This window comes from Neoarius graeffei, chromosome 23 (genome assembly GCF_027579695.1).
Source record: "Neoarius graeffei isolate fNeoGra1 chromosome 23, fNeoGra1.pri, whole genome shotgun sequence".
NCBI lineage: Eukaryota > Metazoa > Chordata > Actinopteri > Siluriformes > Ariidae > Neoarius > Neoarius graeffei.
In genome coordinates this window covers 8185085-8210056 of record NC_083591.1, presented here as the reverse complement: position 1 = coordinate 8210056, position 24972 = coordinate 8185085, and the positions used below count along the sequence as shown (strand labels likewise).

Genomic DNA, 24972 nt, shown 5'->3' with positions numbered 1-24972 from the left:
GGGAAAAATATCAACAGCAAAAGAACAAATAAAATGCTTAAACAGTAAGCAAAATGTGCATGTGCTACAAGAAACATTAAAATGATTAAGTTTGAACAGTATTGAAACACAAAAAGCTGAACCTTGGCCACAGGTGGGAATGTGCACACAAAGTTGGGCTTAAAAATTTTGGTCATACTTAAATAAGCTATATTAATATATTTCTTATTAATGTATTTCTTATCTATGTTTCTTATTAGTAATAGAGCATTCGTCAGGGCCTGTTATCTGACAAATATTCTCTACCTGTCTTGCCCTCTTTGAAACCCTGTCTCCTCAGTATATTGTTCTCTGTCTTTTTTTAATTATTCACAAGTTCAAGTTATTTGATATTACAGGTGACCATGCTTTATTTATTTTAACTGAGCAATGACATACATCATAAATAATTAAAAATAAATACCCTGTAAATAAACAATAGGTATGGTGGCTAATGGCTCTTCTTGCATTTGTAATATTATCTCTTACTTGCTTTATTTTACAACATTTCCAGTATGGCTTCAAATAAAGTCATAAAGTATGATAACATACAGTAAACAAACTAAAAATGCGCCTTAATAAACGTGTGCTAAGGAGGTGCTCTCCCGTGCTGCTTGTTGGAGAAGATAGAGGCTGTGGCACGGCAGTAGGCCTATAATGATTTAGCATGCCTAGTACACAGCTCTCGTAATGGCATTAAATATTCTCACAACACTTATAGGCTAAAACGATTCAGAAACTTTATATAAGTTCATAATTACGCCAGTAACGCCACACATTGGCGTGCATATGTACAAACCTGTCTGAGACACCCGTCTTCAACTCGGATACCTTCTCTCTCTCCTCTTCCTCTAAATTGACAGTAGGCAATTATCCAACTTCCGGCGAGTGCAGCATCATTAGATGCGCCACCTACCATAGGGGAGTGTGTACAGAAGGGAACACCTCTCTGCCTGTTTAGCCGTGCGTAAGGCGTAATTGATCGATCGCAAGTGGTTGGCGCGACGCAATGGGTAGCCTAGATCAGATAGATAAACTAGATTTTTTTCTAGCATGAGAAATCGGAGGTATGGCGTGTGAGCATGTGAAGACAATCAAATGCGTGTGTTTCACGCTCATTGCGTGAGAGTTGGCAGCCCAGCTGAAGGCGACTTTGTTGAAATTATTATTCACGGAGTCTGAGGCGGATAATTGTTTTAGTATAAATACACAAGTGCTTTTTTTTTTTTTTTTTTTTTTTTTTTTTTTAAGAATCGTATTTAAAAAATGATTTCAGACTTCAAAAGCGTCCCGCAAATCTAATAACGGCGTGGCGCAGGGTCGAGTCATATAAAATACCTTGTTTTGAAATGGATAAAATAAATCACGGTTCCACTTTACCCTTGAATAGTTTTAGACCAAACTTGGGAGCAGCTTTCGTGCTTTTAGGAACAGCGCTTTCTTTCATCGCTTCCGGTAACGAAGCAATCGGCCGACATTTTGCCGAGGCGATTATCGAGAAATAGTCCGAATCTCTCGACCAATCAGCGTCCACGGTTTTCTCTAATCACCTCCGTATTTATATTATAGGGACTTAGTCAGTGTGGCAGACGCTCCATGTAATCTAACTCTCTCTCTCTCTCTTTTTGTTGATAAAATGAGTTTTTGTGGCCACTGCCTCATCGAGGCGGACCCACTATGTCGTCGTGCTGTAAGAATGAATGCAACAATAGCGCACCATGCGTCCGCATGCGCGTTTCAATCACCAGAACGGCGAATCATGATCTCGCGATACGAACAGTTAATCTCGCGTTATCAAAGATGCACAAGAATGTAAGAACTTCGTGACCGATCGAGTTCGATTCCCCGTTCTACTTCTTGATAAACTTCGGAACCTATCTGTTTATAGCTGCTGTAGCGTAAGTGAAAACAGGAGCCGACTAGTCTCATGAATTTCCACAGCAATAAAAGTAGTAACTATAAATGGATTTAAAAAAAAAAAAAAGTGTCATTTGTGAACGAAGAAAAATTTGAATCGTTGCCACATTGCTGTCGTAAGGGGTGTTCACACGGCAACTTTTACTCCGGTGTAGCACCGGGGCTGCCCTGGTAGAGCGTTCACACGGTACAAAGTTATACCGGTGTCGCCCCTGAAAGCTGCTTAGCAAATCTAACCCTGCTCGGGAGGTGGTTTAAGAAATTTACTCCGGAGTAAATGCTAGTTTGCGGGGCAGCACCGATATAAAATGGGGCGTCTGAACGCTACAGGGGTAGACTCGCTACGCGTGACGAGAGTTGATTACATACAGGTATTGCATAATTAGCATCCTGGTATTTTGCGCTTCCAAAATGGCGAATATCAACAACAGAACTGCGTGTCTTCCAGTGTTGCCAGATTGGGCGGTTTTAAGTGCATTTTGGCGGATTTGAACATATTTTGGGCTGGAAAACGTCAGCAGTATCTGGCAACACTGGTGTCTTCATCCACGTTGTTTTCCCGGCGCTTGGTGACGCCATGACAACCGGGAAAAGGAAGTACATTTTCACGCATGCGCATATTTCATTTCCGCATTATTACTATCGTATCGCACGGTCGCAAAAACTGCCGTGTGAACGCAAGTGGGGCTGCACCGGTGCCAACACGCTTCTCTCTAGTAAGCAGGTTTGTGAGGTGTGAACGCTCCACAAAATTTACACCGGTGTAAGAGATATCGCAACAAAATGCATCGATGCAAATATGTGCCGTGTGAACACCCCTTTAGACAAAGAATAAAACACCAAGACGTATTATGTTGTAGGAAAATAATCAACTTCAGGATGGGGAGAGTAGCTCTGCTTTGCGGCGAGCTGCATCACACCGCTGATTAGTTTCCTGTAACTGCACACCTTGGAATGTGTTCTTCCCTGTATTTTGATATTCAAAATCTTATTAACGGAATTTCGCAACTAAGTATTGTTACTTAGTACTGTATGTTCACGGTAATTATGTTTTCTGCTACCGGAAAGTCTTCAGGACACGTGTAAGTGATGAAGGAACTGGCTTATTCATGACTCATGCAAGTATAACTGGTTAAAAAGGTCACGTATTACTCAGCTCGAGTACAGTACATGTGATGCAAGAGGAATAAAGCACGTCAGGACGTGCTGTTGAGGGGGAAAAACCGATCATCAGCACTCACTCAAGTGGTTTTTTTTTTTTCTTTTCCATTTCAGGGCTTGGGGCTAATGTGGTGCTGCTGCGTTGAAAGTGGAACCTGTTTGCTATGGGTTCATCACCCTTCCCCCTTTTCACCGCCTTGCTGCTTCTGATGTCGCCCCCTCTGCACTCTTTTTCCGTCCTCGAATCTCCATCTCCCCTGCCGTCTTGCAAGCCCGGACGCTCGTGGGCGGTGCAGCTGAGCCACAGTTCTGAGCCACATGAAGACTCACTCGATGAGCTGGCTAAACAGGTGGCGCTAGAGGCTGGTCTCGAGAGCCACGGGCAGATCGGGCAACTCCATGGCCACTACCTGCTTTGCCAGGTGACGGACGAGGAGGAGCACCCAGCAGCGGCTCGCCAAACACTGGACGACCACCCTCATGTGGTCTGGCACTCGAAGGAGAACGTTCTGCGCCGGTCCAAGAGGAGCTTGGTCTTCAACGATCCTAAATACCCGAGCCAGTGGCACTTGGTGAGTTCGTGAACGGACGCTGAGCTTCGTCTCGTTTTTAACCGACGGGCGCTTCAGAAGTTTTCTGTTAAAGCTGCAACAGCCGAGTAATAGTTTTATTTCATATCAGGTGAGGATTAATTCAACAATAAGCCGGGAGGAATTCGTTCTACAATTTCAAACCTACTGAACGTATATTAAGCAGTTCAAACACGGGTCACGTCACGTGGAGCGCGATTGCGATTGCAGTTTCAATGCCGTGCAAGTGCAGTGTCGGTGCGTGCGAATGATGCGTCAGGGGTTTTTCTAGAAAAATTTAGTATGATGGCGCTCACCATGGCGAGGGAACGAAGCGGGGGGGGGGTGCCGGTTGTCCCCCCCCCCCCCCCCCCACCGTGCAAAGCCTTTGAAAAATGCTCCAATGGGACATTCTGAGGCTATCTGAGAGGGAAATTGTAACAAATTGTCTGTCAACATTGAAAAAGGAAGATGTAATCTTCTTCTGCCCCGGACAGTCTTTGGCTTTCTTCCGCTTCGTGCCGCGGGACGACATCTTTAAATGCCCAAGTGTCAACAAAAACAACTCATGAACTACTTCTGTGAAAAGCTCCCGCGCCGGTGGGTGAAAGGTCATTCAGTCTCGAGAAATCTCGCTCTACAATTTAGCTGACCTTGTATGTAACCCATGTCAAATCTCGCGAGAGCAGCCACGACAAGTAAACAACTAAACAACATGGCGCCTCAGTCTGGAAAACGCCAATTCGGATCGTTTTTGCACCGTCTGGCGGTGTATCTACTATGATTGGAATATTTTTGGAGCAATTCTAACGTATTTGATGATCAGACACATTGTCACGTAGTGTTGCTGGCAGCGCTCGAAACTAACGGTGTCCCGACGTCCCGGGGACCATAAAAAATGTCATCGGGACACAAAATTATCATATCTGGGACAATCCCGGGACAATGGAAAAAAATAGATCTAGAAAAAAAGTTCTACATTAATATTATTTACAAAGCCGTAACACATACGTAGACATTCACCTAATTTGTCAATTTTAATTTTAAAACGTTAACAGCGAAAAATACATAGTGGCTACACTTTCGATGCACCTGCATCCGTAGGCTACAGAGCAGCGCATTCTGTTCTAGAATCTTCGGCCGGAGTCCGCATTATATGGACTTGGAATGGAATTGCTAGCGCACACGCTGCGCCGACTCTTGCCAGAACAAAAATGCTTAAGTGGTTGAAGCGGACCGACCGCGGGGAAGAAACCGAAAGCCCAGACATAACGTCTCCGGGACCTTCAGGATCCAAAGTGTCCTCGCCTGCTCTGCAGGCAACGCTAGCAACTGAATGAACTTGATGAACACTGTTAGACACGTTATAAAATACAACAGGAATGATGTGGATGATATTGACGGAAGATACCGTTCAACAGAATAAGTGAGTTTTCTTGGTGTCTTTCTAGTTCAGAAAGTTTAGTCAGTCAGCAGCACAACTAGGCTCGGACCTGGCACTATGCTGATGTTGCTAACATTTGCACCCACGTTTCGGCAGCGAAAGTTCATAAAAATGGATAACGGTAATGGATAACGGAAAGTTCATAAAAATGGATAACGGTAATGGTGAAAATTATAAGTTGGCCTTATAAGTGCCAACAGATATTCAAGGTATAAGTAGATGAAATGAACATAAAAGGGGTCTTATTTTCAACTAAAGTGTACTGCAGATGTAGGGAGTTGAAACATTTTCTGAATGAGCTAGTTGGCCCCTTTAAATAAACGGGTATCTATTCATACAGTGAGATCGCCAAAGTTTAATAAACTGAAAATGCAATAACTGTAATTTTGAAGTAGATGATGTATAGGACATTTGTCGCTTGTGTCTTGTGACTTATTGTAAAAATGATATAAAGGGTTCAAAATCGCATAGTTACAAATATAATAGTAACTTCATATGATAATATTAACCACTGGTTATTTCAGAGAGGAAAAAAATGGGGACACTATTGCTTCCATTCGGGACAATACAACGCAGAATTCGGGACCACTGGGGGACACAAAGAAAAAAAGTTAATTTCGAGCCCTGGTTGCTGGGATGTTTTCACGGAGTCAGTAAGGGGGCGCACACCGAGAGTAAGAGGGCGCAGCGCCCCTGTTCCCCCATTTAGACGAAAGCCTGATGCATGGATGTGTGAATTCAAAGCGAATGTTGCACGAATACAGTGCGAATGCCGTATAACGAGTCAGAGCGACTGCTTTACGATCGCCGCCCGAATGCCGCATGAATTCGTAGTGACTGCCGCGTGAATCCCATGTGAACGCTGAACGAATGGAGCAATGCTCAAAAAACCGATCGTCCGAGACAACTAAAGTATGTGCAAGAACGAGTAAAACTTTAACGGTAATCATCCGATCGGACGACAAAAGCAAGCAACCGCTCTGTGAAGCAGACCTGATCTGTCAGTCTGGCAGTAACATGTTTCCGTTGTTGTTGTTGTTGTTATCTTGCAAAGTGAATCACGCGTCGTGACATCTGACTGCTTGTCAAAACAAAGTTCGCCTGTGTCTCTTGAAAATCTTGTTTTCCTGGACTGGTTCCTGTGTAAAATGAATCCTACCAAGCGTCAGAGACATTGACTGTATTCTCACTCTGCGCTAAGAGAGCAGGGAACCAGTCTAAAGTAGCTCGTCTTGTTTCACAGGAAATGCATTAAAAAGTTTTATCCATCAACACGACAATATATAAAAGTATAAAAAAAACTATTTTGAAGAAATCATTAAAATTTCCTGGTTTTTGCTTATAATTCGTCGAAGTACGTGTGTGTTCGAGTGTACTGGAAAAGCTCGGCTCAATACATCCACGTAATGACGTGATTATACCAGTTGGCTAAGGGCGACGAGGGTCAAGGACATCGTGTGCCAGCAGCGCGGTTAAAGCGGAGACCCGGAACTTTTGTATCACGATTCGAGTTAATAATAAATTACATCACTGAATAATGTTCCTTACTTCTAGCCAGTGTGTATATACAGTATATATTACGATTTTTTTTATTGCTTTTGATGGTTTCATATATTTCGTAATGATATCATTTTTATTTTCTAAATATTTATCAACAAACCACCATTGTGGTACGGGAGCCTGCGATTGGTGGACAGCTGACAAAAGGTGTCTGCCATTGGTTGTAAATCGTGACATAAAAATCATAAACGCATACGGGACCCGCTGATTGGCTGTTCAGATACTGAAGCAGGCTTTCGTCTAAACCAGGGAACAGGGGCGCTGCGCCCGCTTACTCTCGGCGTGCGCCCCCTTACCGAAATGCCGATTGAACCCCAAGTCACACTTAGGCCATGCACTTATGCTACTGCACACATCTTTCTCAAAACGATCTTTTCTCCGTGAAAACATCCCAGCAACACCACATGACAATGTGTCTGATCATCAAATACGTTATAATTACTCCAAAAATATTCCAATAATAGTAGATACACCGGGGCGGCACGGTGGTGTAGTGGTTAGCGCTGTCGCCTCACAGCAAGAAGGTCCTGGGTTCGAGCCCCGTGGCCGGCGAGGGCCTTTCTGTGCGGAGTTTGCATGTTCTCCCCGTGTCCGCGTGGGTTTCCTCCGGGTGCTCCGGTTTCCCCCACAGTCCAAAGACATGCAGGTTAGGTTAACTGGTGACTCTAAATTGAGCGTAGGTGTGAATGTGAGTGTGAATGGTTGTCTGTGTCTATGTGTCAGCCCTGTGATGACCTGGCGACTTGTCCAGGGTGTACCCCGCCTTTCACCCGTAGTCAGCTGGGATGGGCTCCAGCTTGCCTGCGACCCTGTAGAACAGGATAAAGCGGCTACAGATAATGAGATGAGATGAGATGAGTAGATACACCGCCAGGCGGTGCAAAAACGATCCGAATTGGCGTTTTCCAGACTGAGGCGCCATGTTGTTGTCGCGGCTGCTCTCGCGAGATTTGACATGGGTTACATACAAGGTCAGCTGACTTGTAGAGCGAGATTTCTCGAGACTGAATGACCTTTCACCCACCAGCACGGGAGCTTTTCACAGAAGTAGTTTGCGAGTTGTTTTTGTTGACACTTGGGCATTTAAAGATGTCATCCCGCGGCACGAAACGGAAGAAAGCCAAAGACTGTCCGGGGCAGAAGAAGATTACTTCTTTCTTTTTCAATGTTGACAGACAATTTGTTACAATTTCCCTCTCAGATAGCCTCAGAATGTCCCATTGGAGCCTCAATTTTTCAAAGGCTTCGCACGGCGGGGGGGACGGACAACCGGTACCATCCCCCCCGCTTTGCTCCCTCGCCATGGTGAGCGCCCTCATACTAAATTTTTCTAGAAAAAACCCTGTGAAGCCAAGCGGAGATGTCCGGCGTCTGTCGCTGTTGTCTAAAGAAAACTACAGCTAAAAAAGCTCTACTACCGGATTACTTGGGCAATCTTAGTCAGAAAGAAGCGAAGGATAGATATACACGGAAATTACACTACGTTCACACTGCAAGGCTTAATGCTCAATTCCGATTTTTTTGTGAGGTCGTTCACATTAACAAATATATGCGACTTGTATGTGATCCTCAGTATGAACGAAAAGCGACCTAAAAGTGTTCCGCATGCGCATTGCAGGATACGACGACGTCACACGCAGTGAGCATGGCCAGTGTTTACGGAAGTAACCTAAAGTTTCCTGTGTATGACGGTAGCCAGCATGGAGTACCTGGCAATGATGCAGTTGTTGTTGCGACAGAGCCAGAACATGCACAATAGCCTGATGTTAAGGAGGGGGTTGAGAAGGAAGAGGGCAAGGGTTTCGGCTCAGGCGTTCTGCGGGGTAGTGACTGCAACCTCCGTTCAAAGGAACATCAAAGCCATGTTGTTGTAACTTTTTTTGAGAGACCCGCCGCCTACTTCAGCGCAGAATAGTGACGTTTGTGGCTTGTTGATGACGTGTAAGTCGGATGAATGCGACCTGGCGGTTCAGACTGAAGTCGCATATGAAAAGATCGGATAGGAATCGGAATTAGGACCACATATCCAAACGGCCTGGGTCGGATTTGAAAAAAATCGGATCTGTGTCGTTCATATTGTCAATAAAAGATCGGATACAGGTCACATATGGGCGAAAAAATCGGATTTGAGTCACTTCAGCCTGCAGTGTGAACGTAGTGTTAGTTTGTTAGCGGTTCTGACCCGTACAGAATTCCTCGAAACGACTGGCGTGACGATGCAGATTAGTGGCCTAGCGTTAGCATTAGCTACATGTTGGAATATACGTTCTTTTTCCTGAAAAGCCCCGACACGGAAGAACGGTTAAAGACTACAAAAGCGAGAAAAACCTTCTTTGTGTAAAGACTTTTTCCCGACATCAGCTTTTGGGAACAGAATGTTGCGAAAGCCAAAGCATTTACCAGGGATGAGAGTTTTCCGCTTTTCGGCGGATTTCTGCTTTTTCTGAGTAAAAAATCAACCTTTTTATATTATGCCAAATCCGTTGAGGTTTTTTTTTTTTTTCATTTATTGAGGGGGGTTGGGGTATGTTCCTTCGTGATACTCAAGCGTAATTCATTCCTACGATGATGTTACATGTTTACATTTTCGCCATCTTTAGTCTCGCTAAGTCTCGCGGTAGAATACGTGTTATCTACAATGTAATTGACCAAAACATCGCTGGCGAGAGCATGATAGCCAATCATAACAGTTCTTACAAGAGTGTGGGAGAGAACAAAAGCCAATCATAACAGTTCTTACAAAAGTACCCGCATCTGTTCTATTTTATCGAAACTTGCACATGTTCATCGTTGCTGCTCTTCAAAATAGGTTTCTCTTTCTCTTTACTCAAAATGCCGAATACAATTGACCAGGGCTTTGAACCAGAATTTTTTTTCCTATTGGTTCGTTCCGAACAGAAACAGAATTTTAACGTTTCCGGTTTTGGGTTCCACCATTAAATAGACGTTCCCGAACCGGTTAGAACAAAAAAATTTCGTTCCCGGAACGGTTAATTACGTTCCCTGTCAGCTGTTTAACAAATGGCTATAAAATTATGTCTCTGTCTCATCCAGCTTAAGCCAAATGTAGGCTAATTCTATTACAACCTTCATTAAATAAGACAAGAAATAATTCAAAACAATTATTATTTCAAATGTTGGCGATTTGGATTCTCAGTATGTCTTCCCATCTACACAAACAGAAAAAGTGCCAAAAATGAAAGAGAATTCGTTTAGTGTGTTACCAAAGGCTAGTCAGGCCCTATGCATTGATAGGCTAACAGAGGTTAACGTCATTTAATGTTCGCGAGCCTCTCATTAACGTGGACAAATATATTGAAATTGACGTTTTTGAATAACGATAGACTGCAATATTTACCTCTTATTTAAGATGTGGAGATGTGATAGTAGTCCACCCTCCCGCTCTCTCCATTCAGTCAGCGAACGCCACACAGGAAGTGAACCCCAGCGGGTCATAGAAACTTGCGCAGGAGAAGAATGACTTTATTTGTAGGCTACAGAAACTTTGAGGAACGAAATAAAAACCGGTATTAACCAGTTACCATTATTTTTAATAAGCGTTTCTGTTCCGGAACATAAAAAATAATAAAGTTTCTGGTTTCGTTTCTGTTCCATGTGAAATAGAAAAAGTTCCCGGTTTTCATTTTCGTTCCTTGAACCGGTTCAAAGCCCTGCAATTGACAAGCGAGACGAAGCGAAGGTACGTGAAATCGATGCTGGTATAAAAAACAAAGAGGACTGACAAGCTCTTGTCTTTGGCCAAAAAGCTGAAGAAGTCGAAATGATCAAATGAAAATGAGAAGTGACTGTGAACTATAAATAATCGTATAAAGTGTACATAGACATTATCCCATAAACTTAGCATTCGTTTGATTTAGTACATTGAACATGTATATGATTGATAGTCAGTAAATCTGAATTAATGCTGACAGTTTTGAAAACTTAAATATTTCAAAAGACTTTTTGAAGAAATCATATGCAACTAATGAGGACATGGGGAGAAAAGGTCAGTCACCCTAAAATTTTATTGAATATATGAACATTTTGATAATTAATAAAACTTAAGTTTAATGTGAATTTAGTTTGTCGTTTTTGTTGATCATGAATTATAACCATAGTCTTGAATGTAGAATGTGATTTTATCTTGAATTCAAACAATACTCCTATTGATTTGAAACATATTTTCATGTAAATGTATAAAAAAGACAACAGCTATATATATATTTTTTTTATCTACTACAGCTCAGATTGCAGGACAAGTGGTTTGTAAGGCCTTATTTTTCAAAAATTTCCGGGGGGGCATATTGAAGCCCCCCACATTGGCTTCGGGCGCCATCTTGTTTTCTGCTTTTTTGATGACCACCCACTCTCATCCCTGATTTACTTTCAAAGGACTCCGACCTGAACTGTGGGCTAAATTGTATCCCCACCCCTCCATGTCTCAACAACCCCAAGGACATCTATGGCCCTTTTCCACTACCCTTTTTCAGCTCGCTTCAGCTCACTTCAGCCCGACACGGCTCGCGTTTCGACTACCTCAGAGCAGCACGACTCAGCTCGCTTCAGCCTTACTCAGCACCCAAAACTCGCACGGTTTTGGAGTGGGGCTGAAGCGAGCCAAACCGAGCCGAGTGGGGCTAGGGGCGTGAGCAGACACTCCCCTGTGCACTGATTGGTGAAGAGGAGTGTCCTCACACGCCCCGCGAGCACGCTGGGATCTGTAAACACCGTAAACCCGGAAGAAGAAGAATTACGAATTACGAGAATTATGAAGCCTTATGCACCTCGCCTCATCTATACGCTCTTGCCAGTATCTGTTAGCGTTGTCGGTGACAACAAGCCACAGCACCAAGACCAGCAACACTAACGACTCCATGTTTATTGTTTACTATCCGGGTTGTGAGACTACCGCTTAAAAGATCACTGATGTCACTGTTTGCGCCGCCTAACGACATCACGTGACGTCCACCCACTTTCGCTAACTCCACCCAGTGTGTCCACCCACTTCCAGCCAGCACAGTTCAGCGCGGTTGTAGTCGAAATGCAACTCCAACAGCCCCACTCAGCTCGACTCAGCCCGACTCAGCCGCGTTGGTAGTGGAAAAGCGGCACTAGTTACACAGCTATTTGCACTCTGTCATTTATACAGTGATTCTTATTATTGTTAAAACAATATCTGAAGTGTTATTTGTAAAATAACAAAATATCTTGCTCTAGACATTGAAACAATATTGTAAGATTTTATTTTAATTGTATCTGATAGTGGATGGTACAGTAATTACAAACGCTAACAGAATCCGCATGTTCCAGCTGTAGCTGTAGTCATACAGTAACTATGATCATTCTTGTAATAATTACTTCAGGAAATGGTTAATGCTCAGTTCCCTTTTCATTTATTCTCGATTCAGAAGGCACAACCGAGTCTCACAGGTGGTTGATCAGTGTGTAACGGACAATAACAATTTGATCCGAAATAGTTTTTCTTGCCTTCGTCGAATTTTTTCCGTTTCACATCTGTGCAGCTGTTGTAAAGTTCAGTGTGTGTGTGTATGTAGAACTTGGTTGAACTGTAGGTTCATTTCTACACTCTGGCTCCATGGAGACATTTTGCATAGGACTGGGTTCCTTTGAAAACGGAAACAAAGCTCCAGCATTATCTCATCTCATCTCATTATCTCTAGCCGCTTTATCCTGTTCTACAGGGTCGCAGGCGAGCTGGAGCCTATCCCAGCTGACTACGGGCAAAAGGCGGGGTTCACCCTGGACAAGTCGCCAGGTCATCACAGGGCTGACACTTAGACACAGACAACCATTCACACTCACATTCACACCTACGCTCAATTTAGAGTCACCAGTTAACCTAACCTGCATGTCTTTGGACTGTGGGGGAAACCGGAGCACCCGGAGGAAACCCACGCGGACACGGGGAGAACATGCAAACTCCGCACAGAAAGGCCCTCGCCGGCCACGGGGCTCGAACCTGGATTTTCTTGCTGTGAGGCGACAGCGCTAACCACTACACCACCGCGCCGCCCCAGCTCCAGCATTATTATTATTATTATTATTATTATGATGCTCATTCAGAGCTCTCCGCAGCTGAATATACCTGAAATTATTCATTCTTCTACTACAGGGGTGGGCAATTATTTTTTCCATGGGGCCACATGAGAAACAAAATTTTGTGGAGGGCCGGACCATAAGGCTGAACTAAATTCTGCATAATATTATTTGTATTTCTTTATATAAAGCAATAAATATCATTGTTTTTACAAGCTGCTAAGACTGGTAAGAGTATGGGGGAAAAAACGAGGTTGCCTTACAAAAAACGTCATTTATTCAATCAAATTTCCCAAAACAATGGTTAACAAAATGTGAACGTTTGTACCTTTTTTTTTTTTTTTCAGTCACATTCACCCCAAAACACAATAAAGACATCACAATATTGTCTTTCTACTCCAAATATCAAGCAAGATACATCATATTATAATAATGATGCCCACATTTGTAGTCTAATCACCTCATTTGGTGTTTTTTATTTGTTCAGTGAGAGAAATCTAGTCTCTGTTGGTTTTTAGCGAGTGCATCAGAGTCAGGTTGAATGTCTGAGGTGGAGATGCGAAGCACAGCTGACACATGATCATCAGTCCATTCGGTGTAGGAATCAGATCTACAGATCGGCTCGGGCTCCGGCGCCTGCTGGTGACGTCACACTATGTGATTGGCTGGACCGTTTGAAGGATGATGTACAAGTTTGTGGTTGGTCTGGACAAATTACGGAAGTCGTTATCGCGGGATTAGGTTTTGTGGGATTTCATGTCATGTTCATGTCGCGCGCATTGTGTTTTTGTTGAACACAACTTCAAAATAAAAGCAATGCACATTCAGTCCATGCATGAGGTAAAATTAGAAAATAAGTTTATTTTGTAATTTCTAATTAACCTTACGCGGGCCGGTCAGAATGAACCAAAGGGCCGGATGCAGCCCGCAGGCCGGAAAATGCCCAGGTCTGCTCTACTACTAGAGCTTCTTTCTTTCTGAATGTGTTATGGTTTTGTAGATTTATGATAATTATGCTGCTTCACCTATTTAAAAAAAATAAAATAAAAAATCGACTGCATTCTGTCCTCTCCGAAATAAAATAAAGCTCTGGGCAAGTGGAATTGCTTTTCAGGCGAGTATGTTTTGGGTGCTGCTTGAGGCTGGGAGATTTTTTTTTTTTTCGCAGACTGTATAGAGTGACTGCCGTGTGAATGCTGCACGAATACAGAGCGACCGGCGTGTGAAAGCAGCGTCCGAGCTCTATTCCAAAGCATTTTCTCATTTAACAAGATTTAAATGATCACTACTTCGATGTTAATTCTACGGTCCTGTCCCTATCTGGTTCTCTGCTGCAGCACAACGATGTGAGGCGCGGCATGGACATCAACGTGACCGGCGTGTGGGAGCACAACATCACCGGCAAAGGTGTCACCGTGGTCGTCGTGGACGACGGCTTGCAGCACACACTGGAGGACATTCAGCCCAACTACGTGAGCACATCAGCATTCCCGTTCTCTTTTCTCTCTTGTTGCGTGAACAAAATGTTCGTTCATTCATTAAACCATGGCTTTGTTCCAGTCTCCTGAAGGCAGCTATGATCTGAATTCCAACGATCCGGATCCCATGCCACACCCGGATTCGAACAGCAATAACCACCATGGCACACGCTGTGCAGGCGAGATCGCTGCAGTGTCTAACAACAGCTTCTGCGCTGTCGGAGTTGCATACGGCAGTAAGGTGGCAGGTCGGTGATGACAAACGTAACATTTAAAAAAAAAAAAAAACTCCTGTACAATACATTTAAACAAAGACTCCGTTCAGACCGCACCCTGAAACGACCCATATCCGATTTTTTTGCCCATATGCGACCTGTGTCCGATTTGTTATTGACAATCTGAACGACACAGATCCGATTTTTTCACATGCGACCCAGGCCGCTTGGATATGCGGTCCTAAATCCGATTCATATCCGTTATTTTCACATGCGACTGCAGTCTGACCGGACAGGTCGCATTCATGCGACCTACACGTCATCAACAAGAGACAAACGTCACTATTCTGCGTTGGCTAATCCCGCCTCTTTGGTGGAAAACAACAATGACATAATGCGCTACATGAACAGGCGCGCACACAGTCTCTCTCGCACTCTGTCATATGCGCGATGCAGACATTAATGTTTCGCGTGCGTGCTCTTGCTCACTTGCTCTAGATTCCGGGAGATATTCTCGAATTTGCGGGCATCAGGGAGCCGCTATCAATATGCGGGAGACTCCCGGAACTTCCGGGAGACTTGGGATGTCTGCACACAGAGACTCTCTCTCTCTCTCTCTCTCTCTCTCTCTCTCTGTCACGCAGAGACACTCTCACTCACTCACACACACAGCACACGATGTGCTTATTACGTGTCAATTTGCGCATGCGGGACACTTTTGGGTCGTTTTCCGTTCATATTGGAGATCGCATACAAGTCTCATATAATTGGTAATGTGAACGGCCTAACAAAAAAATCGGATTTCACAACAAATCGGATATGGGTCGTTTCAGGTTGCAGTCTGAACGTAGTGAAAGAAACCTGTTTCAATAGGAGCCACGTGTTTAGAGAACTTACAAAAGCATGGCGGAAATGACACGTCTGTTTCCAAACCATGATTCTGTCTCGAAAATAGCTACATAACGCCTGTTTTCTGAGGCGCTACCACTGATAGCAAAACAAATCCGTGAATTATTTGCTCATTAGAGCCAGATGTTAACCAAAAGTCTGCTTACGCATCACATCCGTGAGCGTCAGAGCTCAAAAAGCGCTGTTTGATGGATACGGACTGCTGGCGTAGCTTCATAATGTCACACGTTTCCTTTTCAGGTATCAGAGTCCTGGACGGACCCCTCACTGACAGCATGGAGGCCGTGGCTTTTAATAAACATTACCAGGTCAATGATGTTTACAGCTGCAGGTACTTTTTATTTTTTTTTAATGGTATACCGTTTATTCCTGAAGTACCGATTCTACACGGATAGAGTCAAGGTTCCCATGAAAGTCAGAACTGGGACACTGCGACACGATAAGATGGCAAAAACTGCTCAAGTGCGTAATTGTTCTGACATCGAGGTTGAGAATTGCTGCTTTTTAATGACCTAACTGGAGTAGCAGAACATATTGTTTTAGCTGTCATCACGTAAGTGCATACCGTTTTCATCTGGTGTCAAGGGATATGTCAGCTGGGTGACAGATTAAGAACACGACTCGCTTCTGAATAGTTTTAATTATGGCAAATGGCCACAAACAACCAGCCAAGTAAAACAGGTTTAGCTCACTGAGGGCTTTTCACTAACGTCACGGATTTTTGTTTGTTGCCCAGTATTCAAACAAAGAAACCTACTGTAGACGCGACAGTTAATGATGAAACTCGACAACTGCAGTCAGTACATTCTCTCTCAGTGTTTCCCACAGACCGGGTAGCAATTTGTGGTGCTCCACTGTGCCGATGAGGGAATCGTGCACGGTGGTGTCGTGGCGGTCGGTGGAGTCGGTCATTGGGGTGTATGCAAAGTGTTTACAGCAGGCGGTGTTCAAACACACAGTATTTTTCTTCAGTCACCTGCTGGGACTATTTTAAAGCTACAAGAAGCATTTGAGATTATTCAGTTCAATCTAAATTCTTTTAAGTTCTTTAAGAGAAGACAGCTAAAACAGTTTTTCCCAGAACCCTGCCTGGTTTCATTCCTCGACCCAACTTTACATTACAGGGCAGGCCATTAGTTTGCTGGGCTTGATGTTGGTGGAAAACTTGTCTTTTAAAGGTCCCATGGCATGGTGGTTTGTTGATGCTTTAAACGGGCTCGTGGAGGTTACCGGATGTTATATCCGCAGCCTTTCTCGAAATGAACCCTCGGGACGTAGATATAGCTTCCTGGGAGAAAGCCCCATTTCAGCTTGCCTGCGACCCTGTAGAACAGGATAAAGCGGCTACAGATAATGAGATGAGATGAGACTAAAAATGTGTATCTAAGATATTTGGTATACTCTATAAGGTGCCATAATGTTTCATGAAAAGTGATCGAAATTTTGTCATAAAAGTCATAAAATAGCAGCTTTTTCCATAACTTTGAGCTCCTGGTGCCACCATTAAACTTTTGAATTTTGTCAAAATATTTCACCCAGTGTGTTTTCTTACCAAAAGGAACATAAAAACAAAAATGCATCATGATCGGAGGAACTTTTCATTTTTAGGGGGCAACTGATGCATCCTAATGCTCGTTTTTAATCTGATGTCAGCAACATGTTTCAAAAACGTTGGGACGGGGCAACAAAAGACTGAAAAAGTTGTGCAGGGGGAAAAAAAAACCCCCAAAACTAATTTGGTTAATTGGGAACAGGTCAGTAATATGATTGGGTATAAAAAGAGCATTCCAGAGAGGCGGAGTCTCTCAGAAGTAAAGATGGGGAGGGGTTCACCGCTCTGTGAAAGACAAACAGTGCAACAATTTAAGAATAGCGTTCCTCAATGTAACATTGCAAAGGATTTCAGGATCATGTAGTCTCCGGTACATGATATCATTAAAAGATTCAGAGAATCTGGAGAAATCTCTGTATGCAAGAGACAAGGCTGAAAACTGGCCCAGGATGCCTGTGATCTTCAGGCTCTCAGGCGACACTGCATTAAAAGCAGACAGGTGTCTGTAGCGGAAATCACCGTATGGGCTCAGGAACATTTCAGAAAACCATCGTCTGTGAAAACAGTTCATTACTGCATCCACAAACGCAAGTTAAAAAACCGAGTAATCGGGAGATAACGTATTGCCCCGGCCCCCACATGAAACCCCACTCTAGATTTCCCTAAGTTGAACTAGTTGCCATGGAAATATGGAAAAAATAAAAATTGCAGAAATGTCAAAAAAAAGTCACTGTCAGATTTCGTGAAAAAGTTCCTAATAGTTGTCGAGTTATGCTCCGGAAACTAAAACGTTTACGGACAGGCGGACAGAGCGATCGCTATATTCCCCCGCATTATATTCCAGGCGTATAACCAGATATAAACAAGATCCAGAAACGGCGCCACCTTCTCTGGGCCTGAGCTCTTTTAAAGGAACAGTCCACCGTATTTCCATAATGAAATATGCTCTTACCTGAATTGAGACGAGCTGCTCCGTACCTCTCCGAGCTTTGCGCGACCTCCCAGTTAGTCAGACGCAGTCCGACGCGCTGTCACTCCTGTTAGCAATGTAGCTAGGCTCAGTATGGCCAACGGTATTTTTTGGGGCTGTAGTTAGATGCGACCAAACTCTTCCGCGTTTTTCTTGTTTATATGACCAGTGATATGAAACAAGTTCAGTTAAAAAAATTGAAACGTAGCGATTTTCTATGTTATGGAAAGTCCGCACTATAATGACAGGCGTACTAACACCTTCTGCACGCTTCTGCAGCGCATTGATATCTGAGCTCCGTATCAATGTGCTGCCGAAGCACGCAGAAGGTGTTAGTACGCCTGTCATTATAGCGCGAACTTTCCATAGCATAGAAAATCGCTACGTTTCAATGTTTTTAACTGAACTTGTTTCATATCACTGGTCATATAAACCTATGTAAACAGGAAAAACGCGGAAGAGTTTGGTCACATCTAACTACAGCCCCAAAAAATACCATTGGCCATGCTGAGCCTAGCTACATTGCTAACAGGAGTGACAGCGCGTCGGACTGCGTCTGACTAACTGGGAGGTCGCGCAAAGCTCGGAGAGGTACGGAGCAGCTCGTCTCAATTCAGAGAAGAACATATTTCATTATGGAAATACGGTGGACTGTTCCTTTAAGATGGACTGAGGTGAAGGCGAAGGCCTGACGAATCAAAAGTAGAAATTCTTTTTCGAAATCATGGCCCTCCAGGCTAAAGAGGAGAGGGACCATCCGGCTTGTTCTCAGCGCACAGCTCAAAAGCCAGCATCTGTGATGGAATTGGGGTTGGACCAGCAGATCGTGTTGCATCCAAAAGCTGAAACATGCAGGCATCACAGATCCATATAATTTACCCACAAATGTATTTGAAAAGTGTCCAGCAAACCGGTTACCGGATTTGGGACACTACGACTTCTAAACGCGTCGGAGATGCTAAAGGCATCACACAAAACGTACAGACGCCGACCAGTATTTCGAGGCAGCTTTCGTGCGTGCTGGAATGTCAGGAAATTCCTGGTAAAGAAAATAGCTTATTCTAACAAAGGTAAGCTCAGACATGGACTTCTAATCATCATAAACAAGCCAGGGCTTAGAGCTTGCGTGTTTTATGATGTTTAGCCAAGTCTGCGTTATCAGTGCATAATAAATGTGCTGATAGTCGAGCCAAGCATTAGATCTACTAAAATACATCACATCTAGATATACATCTGGCTTTTTTTTTTGTAGTGCAGTAGAGCTGCTAAGTATGACACGCAGTGTATACATACTGTATGGAGTAGTGCTAGAACATGCAACCTGTTGCCATATACCACCTTAGCGTCTGCTTTATCCAGAGATTTGTTCCACCCACATGTCATTTCTGTTGTAGTTGGGGACCAGATGACGATGGACGGACTGTTGATGGACCACATCCCCTGGGTCAGGTCTGTGCTTTAGCTCCTGCTATTTATAGCATAATTTAACTTCAGGTTTCACCTATGGGGTGTTCACGCGGCAACTTTTACTCCGGTGTAGCACCGGGGCTGCCCCGGTAGAGCGTTCACACGGTACAAAGTTATACCGGTGTCGCCTCTGAAAGCTGCTTAAACCGGTGCAAATCTAACCCTGCTTGGGAGGTGGTTTAAGAAATTTACTCCGGAGTAAATGCTAGTTTGCGGGGCAGCACCGATATAAAATGGGACGTCTGAACTAGCCTGGGCCCGCCCATCCTAAGCGTGACGCAACACGAGGGCCTGTTGTGAGCTTAGTCTGGCCAGGCAAGCTATCGACAGCTCTTCCAAGCTCCCGAAAAATCGGGAACCAATCAACTTTGAGTATCTCCAACGGCCCTGGGTAGAGGCGTGTTCAAGGCACTGACGTAGTAGAACTGCGACCGGAAGCCATAGATTGTTTACAGAATCTATGCCGGAAGCGCTTCATTCACGCTTGCGCATCTATTACGCATAGATGCTGTATTGAAAGCATTCAACGGGAAGTTCTCATTGAAAACGGAGCAAAGAGCAGCCCTGGAGGGATTTATTGAAAGGAAGGACGTTTTCACCTTGCTCCCGACCGGCTTCGGTAAGAGTTTAATCTACCAGTTAGCCCCGTCGCGTCGCATACGTCAGAGGAAAGAGTGATGTGATTGGTTTAAGCTTCGTCACAGCCTTTTCTGGCTTCGACCAGTAGCAAACTGAGGCATTTCAGGGAGGCGGGTCAACCACGGGCTCTGGGAAACGGTTGGGCTTAATATCTTGGCAAGACCAATAGCTCGGAGAGCTTTGAAGTCACGTTAGCCAGGCTACGTCTGAACGCTACAGGGGTAGACTCGCTACGCGTGACGAGAGTTGATTACATACGGGCATTGCATAATTTGCATCCTGGTATTTTGCGCTTCCAAAATGGCGAATATCAACAACAACAGAACTGCGTGTCTTCCAGTGTTGCCAGATTGGGCGGTTTTAAGTGCATTTTGGCGGATTTGAACATATTTTGGGCTGGAAAACGTCAGCAGTATCTGGCAACACTGGTGTCTTCATCCACGTTGTTTTCCCGGCGCTTGGTGACGCCATGACAACCGGGAAAAGGAAGTACATTTTCACGCATGCGCATGTTTCATTTCCGCATTATTAATATCGTATAGCACGGTCGCAAAAACTGCCGTGTGAACGCAAGTGGGGCTGCACCGGTGCTAACACGCTTCTCTCTAGTAAGCAGGTTTGTGACGTGTGAACGCTCCACAAAATTTACACCAGTGTAAGATATATCGCAACAAAATACATCGGTGCAGCATCGATGCAAATATGTGCCGTGTGAACACCCCTCTAAACAGGCCAGGCTTTTTTTTTTTTGTATTTACTTCTTTCACCGGCAGAGGGCACTGTCATGAAGTTCTTCCTGTCATGTGTGTAAACAATACTTTATAGAAATTCCCATCTTCCAAAGAAAATGCTTTAGGAATGATCAGCTGTTCTTATCCAAGTTTGAAGTATGATGATCTGAAGTATATCAGTGTTTCAAATCCCAGCTATACAGGACCAGTCAAAAGTTTGGACACCTTCGAATTCAATGGTTTTTGTTTATTTTTCTTCATTAAAAGTCATGCCAGTAATGATGGATGTCATTTCTCTTTACTTAGTTCAGCAGTTCTTGACCTAATAAGTATAGATTACTACAGTTGTGAATGGAATAGGGCGATTTACTGTGTTTTTATTATTTACTATCTCCTGTTTGATCTCCGATGCATTAAGAAGGCAAAAAAATTGCACGAATTAACTTTTGACGAGGGCGGCACGGTGGTGTAGTGGTTAGCGCTGTCGCCTCACAGCAAGAAGGTCCGGGTTCGAGCCCCATGGCCGGCGAGGGCCTTTCTGTGCGGAGTTTGCATGTTCTCCCCGTGTCCGCGTGGGTTTCCTCCGGGTGCTCCGGTTTCCCCCACAGTCCAAAGACATGCAGGTTAGGTTAACTGGTGACTCTAAATTGAGCGTAGGTGTGAATGTGAGTGTGAATGGTTGTCTGTGTCTATGTGTCAGCCCTGTGATGACCTGGCGACTTGTCCAGGGTGTACCCCGCCTTTCACCCGTAGTCAGCTGGGATAGGCTCCAGCTCGCCTGCGACCCTGTAGAAGGATAAAGCGGCTAGAGATAATGAGATGAGAACTTTTGACGAGACACACCTGTTAACAAGTCGTGCCAAGCAAAACAGACCTCGCCCAGGAGCATTTATGATGAATATGAAGGAAGATATTGCGAAAAAAAAAAAAAACAACAATTTTGACCTTTTGGTGACCTTGATCTTTATTTTGATCTCGTGGGTGGCCAGTAAACATGGTTCTGAGTCTGTCGTCGCCTGTGACAGCGTCATTTCGGAGGTTTCAGTTTTGAAAACTGTAAGAGGTAATAATGTAGAATAATATAAAGTACAGGAAATGGAACGCACTTTCCCTCTGGAATAAGCATGAACATGTCTGAAAGCGATTTCTTTAGTCTAGTCCACTTATTTATCATTTATATTTATAATAATAAATCAACAAAGATTTTATCAGTGGGGTTTGAAAGTGGGTGTGGCCAAAACCCCTTCATTTGCGCATGTAAACAAACCAAGAAACCATCCAGTGACAGCAGTGTATGCAAATGAGGCAGGTAAGGATTCATTCAGCACGTTTGTGGGCGGAGTCTTTCCGAGCCAGCGCTCCTACAGTCCAAGCTCAGATTTTTTTTTTTTTTTTTGAAAGTGTCGTGAAGATTGGTCCAGACGTTTTCCCTTAACATAGTTTACAGAAAAACAAACAAACCTGACCAAAAACAATACCTTGCCCCCGGTGGACTCCGTCCCGGGCGAGGTAATTAAAAACCGTTCCAGGTGATGACCTCATGAAGCTGGTTAAGATAATGCCAATAGCGTGTAAAGCGTCATCAAGGTAAACGCTGGCAAATCTAAAATATGAAACGTCTTTTTTTTTTTTTTTTTAAATCGTTGTTCTACAATGTATAAAATAGTCAAAATACAGAAACACTTATGAACGCGTACAGTAAACTTTTGACTGGTACTGGATATTAAATGTGAGAAATGGATCAAAAGTATGACTCGTCACTCTTTAGGAAATAAAAATTGTAATCTGCAAATTGCTGTCGTATATAAAAGAAATAAAATACTTCGCAGGTGTCTTACTTGGTCCATTCCGTCTAGATTTAAACAGATGTTACTTGAAGGAAGACGGCTCAAAGTGCATCTCTGTCTAGAGGCCAAGGCTAGATCTAGATCAGACCTAGACTTGTCTTAAAGTGCCATTCCACCATTGGATGTATTCTTTGGCATAAAATACAATATATTTTATGACAACATGACTAGACAGAGAAATCTTTTAGCTTCAAAATGATATATCAAACATAATTTTTTGACAACGACAAGTATATTAATTTTGCAACCAAAGTCACCTACCCTTTTAATTTCCGTGCGTGATGTCATCGGCAGGTTCCCCTTCTTGTGTACCACGTGTCGGTCTATTTTTAGACCAGGAAACCCCCAAAGTGAGAGAGTCATTTCTCCTCGTACAGTATATGGGGGCCAAAAAAATTGCGAAAAATTGAGTTAATCTTTCAGTTAGCTAGATTTATTGGTATTATTTTTATCGCATTCTATCCGCCATTGCTGATAATATGTGCCACGTCACATGGTACACAAGAAGGGGAACCTGCCGATGACATCTTATCTCATTATCTCTAGCCGCTTTATCCTGTTCTACAGGGTCGCAGGCAAGCTGGAGCCTATCCCAGCTGACTACGGGCGAAAGGCGGGGTACACCCTGGACAAGTCGCCAGGTCATCACAGGGCTGACACATAGACACAGACAACCATTCACACTCACATTCACACCTACGGTCAATTTAGAGTCACCAGTTAACCTAACCTGCATGTCTTTGGACTGTGGGGGAAACCGGAGCACCTGGAGGAAACCCACGCGGACACGGGGAGAACATGCAAACTCCGCACAGAAAGGCCCTCGCCGGCCCCGGGGCTTGAACCCAGGACCTTCTTGCTGTGAGGTGACAGCGCTAACCACTACACCACCGTGCCGCCCGCCGATGACATCACGCGCGGAAATTAAAAGGGTAGGTGACACTGGTCGCAAAATTAATATACTTGTCGTTGTCAAAAAATTATGTTTATGTCATTTTGAAGCTAAAAGATTTCTCTATCTAGTGATACCATTTATATATGCTGTCAAAATATATTGTATTTTATGCCAAAGAATACATCCAATGGTGGAATGGCACTTTAAGAAAGAGTTTTTTGGACACTTTTTTTTTTTTTTTTTCTGGCCACAAGCTTCAGAATCCTAAAGTTTGCAGTTCGTGTGTGCACACGTGTCCATGCCAGGTTCCAGCAGGAAAGCAAAACTTTTGAATCCAGCAACACGGTGAGCTCTTCAGAACAGGACACCGATTGAAAAAAAGTTAACGGAACCAGTCTTTTAATATGTACAGTACCGTTCAAAAGTTTGGGGTCACTTTGAAATGTCCTTATTTTTGAAAGAAAAGCACTGTTCTTTTCAATGAAGATCACTTTAAACTAATCAGAAATCCACTCTATCCATTGCTAATGTGGTAAATGACTATTCTAGCTGCAAATGTCTGGTTTTTGGTGCAATATCTCCATAGGTGTATAGAGGCCCATTTCCAGCAACTCTCACTCCAGTGTTCTAATGGTACAATGTGTTTGCTCATTGCCTCAGAAGGCTAATGGATGATTAGAAAACCCTTGTACAATCATGTTAGCACAGCTGAAAACAGTTGAGCTCTTTAGAGAAGCTATAAAACTGACCTTCCTTTGAGCAGATCGAGTTTCTGGAGCATCACATTTGTGGGGTCGATTAAATGCTCAAAATGGCCAGAAAAATGTCTCGACTATATTTTCTATTCATTTTACAACTTATGGTGGTAAATAAAAGTGCGACTTTTCATGGAAAACACAAAATTGTCTGGGTGACCCCAAACTTTTGAACGGTAGTGTATAAATGATAGACTCGTATATTTGGCGACGGACAACGCGAGTAAAAGGCCTGTTGGTGGTCATCTGCCATGTCAATCAAATTTCCCAGGTCTCGGTTATGTTTATTGACACGAAAGTTCCAGATTCTCAAATGAAATCTCAATCTAGTCGAATGTTTTGTTTTGTTATTGCTGGCTTTCCTGACTACGGGATTAATATGCAGCGGGATTTAGCTTCCTGTCAGTCAAGTATTTTTGGATCCAAATAGTCGGCTTTCCATCCACTCGGTTACACAGTGAAATTGTATCCGATCCAGATGTTTTTGCAGTCAGTGGCTAGGAATCGGTGCCATTTTATACACAGGGCGAAAAAGCTTTGATTAGATTTCTCCGTCCTCGGAGTTATTTTCCTCCACTTTTCTATCAGTGTATCGACACGGAATCTGATCCGTTCTGTTCCGATTCGAACCACATCCACGTACGTTTCGCCAAATCAGCAGGCAGAGTGTTCGTCTTAACCAAACATATAAATCAGACTGAATCGAGCATTACAAGCTGCCGTTATCACCTAGACGCAAGGGCTTGAATGTGTGTGTGTTTACGGCAGTTGAGATTTTTTTTCCCCCC

The 24972-nt window shown here is 43.7% G+C and overlaps 1 protein-coding gene across 1 annotated transcript in view; it reads left to right on the top strand.

Moving 5' to 3' along the window:
• pcsk7 (proprotein convertase subtilisin/kexin type 7) overlaps window positions 1-24972 on the top strand; it is an 85891-nt gene that overhangs the window by 9150 nt on the left and 51769 nt on the right. The window contains exons 2-6 of the mRNA XM_060905701.1: window positions 3211-3668; window positions 14064-14198; window positions 14287-14452; window positions 15569-15659; window positions 19245-19299. Coding sequence (XP_060761684.1) covers window positions 3261-3668; window positions 14064-14198; window positions 14287-14452; window positions 15569-15659; window positions 19245-19299 — 855 coding nt within the window. The 5' untranslated portion in view covers window positions 3211-3260. The remainder of the gene's footprint in view (window positions 1-3210; window positions 3669-14063; window positions 14199-14286; window positions 14453-15568; window positions 15660-19244; window positions 19300-24972) is intronic.